Below are 1,407 nucleotides of genomic sequence, written 5' to 3' on the forward strand. Positions count from 1 at the left end.
TATTCTCTCGCCACTCTCTCTCTTTTTTTTCTCCATCCCTCTCGCTCTCGCTCGCTCGCTCTCGTTCTCGCTCGCTCTCGCTCGCTCTCGCTCTTGCGCTCTCTCTCTCTCTCTCTCTCTCTCTCTCTCTCTCTCTCTCTCTCTCTCTCTCTCTTGCTCTCTCCCTTTCTAGGATCCAGCCAAAGTCTTCAAAGGAAAGAAGATGCCTGGCATGATGGGAAATATTTATGACACAGCCACTGGTCTAAAGGTTGGTACACACACACACCCTCACACAGAAGATGGATTTGAAAAACGATTGCCGATCTGCTAAAACCATTAATGAATATTAATGTCCTCATGCTGATTTGAAATCTTCTCTCTGTTACGATCCCTCCATCCCACATTCCCTCTTTACTCCCTCCCTGTCTCCTAACCTCGACCCTGCCTTCCACCACCACCCTTATCTCTCCTTTTCCTCAGGTATGGAGAATCAACACCAAACACAATGTCCTCTACGTTCATGGTTCGGTTCCTGGCCACAAGAACTGTTTGGTGAAGGTAAGACACGTACAAAGGAATACATACACACAAACTAGAACACTACAACCTGCAGTGTTCTTAGCAGGACGAGTGACCTTGCACTTGTGCAAGCAAACACACTCTCTCTCTCACACACACGCGCACACACCCACTGCTAGATGTCCTGATCTATCTTCATTGATACAGTGCTGTATCAGCTCTGCGTGTGTTTATGTTTGTGACCAGTAAAAACGGACTACAGATAAACACTAATGACAACAAATGGGTACCTCAGCTCAGCTTGCTCAGAATCTTCTATCCCGTGTGTGTGTGTCTCCGTGTGTGTGTGTGTGTGTTCCAGGTGAGAGACACTGTCCTGCCCCCTCGGATGAAGTTTAACCTCGACCCTCCGTTCCCCACGTTCTTCTGCGACGGAGACGAGGAGCTTCCTGAAGACCTTTACGCCGACGACATGTTCATCCACACAGAACCCTCCGTCACGCTGTCATAACTCTCTCACACACTTTGTGACACACGCACCCTTCAGATTCAATCTGGATTGTTATCATTAAATAAACTGTCATTTCCAGAGATCTGTCAATTGCTTTTCAGTCCTTGGCTGTTTACGTGCGCGCGCGTGTGTGTGTGTGTGTGTGTGTGTTTGAGAGAGAGATGACAGTCAGCTCTGAGTCTCCATTATCTACGCCGTGGTGGTCCTGTTCCCTGAAACCATGGTAACAACAGGAGTGATGTCACTAGGAAGGCCCCCTAGACGGTAGGACCGAAACGACAAAAACAGAGGAGGGAAAGGGGGGGGGGGAGTAAGCTTAAAAGGGAAACGGAGGCCGATAGAGGTAAAGAAGAAGAGTGGATGGATACTGATGCTAGAGGAACAAAGGAGGTAGG

The 1,407-nt window shown here is 48.5% G+C and overlaps 1 protein-coding gene across 1 annotated transcript in view; it reads left to right on the forward strand.

Annotated features, from left to right (window-relative positions):
* The window catches only part of mrpl3 (mitochondrial ribosomal protein L3), a 3,621-nt gene extending 2,529 nt beyond the window's left edge, over positions 1–1,092 (forward strand). Inside the window, exons 8-10 of the mRNA XM_084695501.1 lie at positions 173–250; positions 463–540; positions 863–1,092. Of these exons, the coding sequence (XP_084551627.1) occupies positions 173–250; positions 463–540; positions 863–1,012 (306 nt within the window). The 3' untranslated portion in view covers positions 1,013–1,092. The remainder of the gene's footprint in view (positions 1–172; positions 251–462; positions 541–862) is intronic.
* The last annotated feature ends 315 nt before the right edge of the window (positions 1,093–1,407 follow it).

The sequence above is a fragment of the Hypomesus nipponensis genome, chromosome 4 (assembly GCF_054491055.1).
Source record: "Hypomesus nipponensis isolate SF chromosome 4, ASM5449105v1, whole genome shotgun sequence".
Taxonomy (NCBI): Eukaryota; Metazoa; Chordata; class Actinopteri; order Osmeriformes; family Osmeridae; genus Hypomesus; species Hypomesus nipponensis.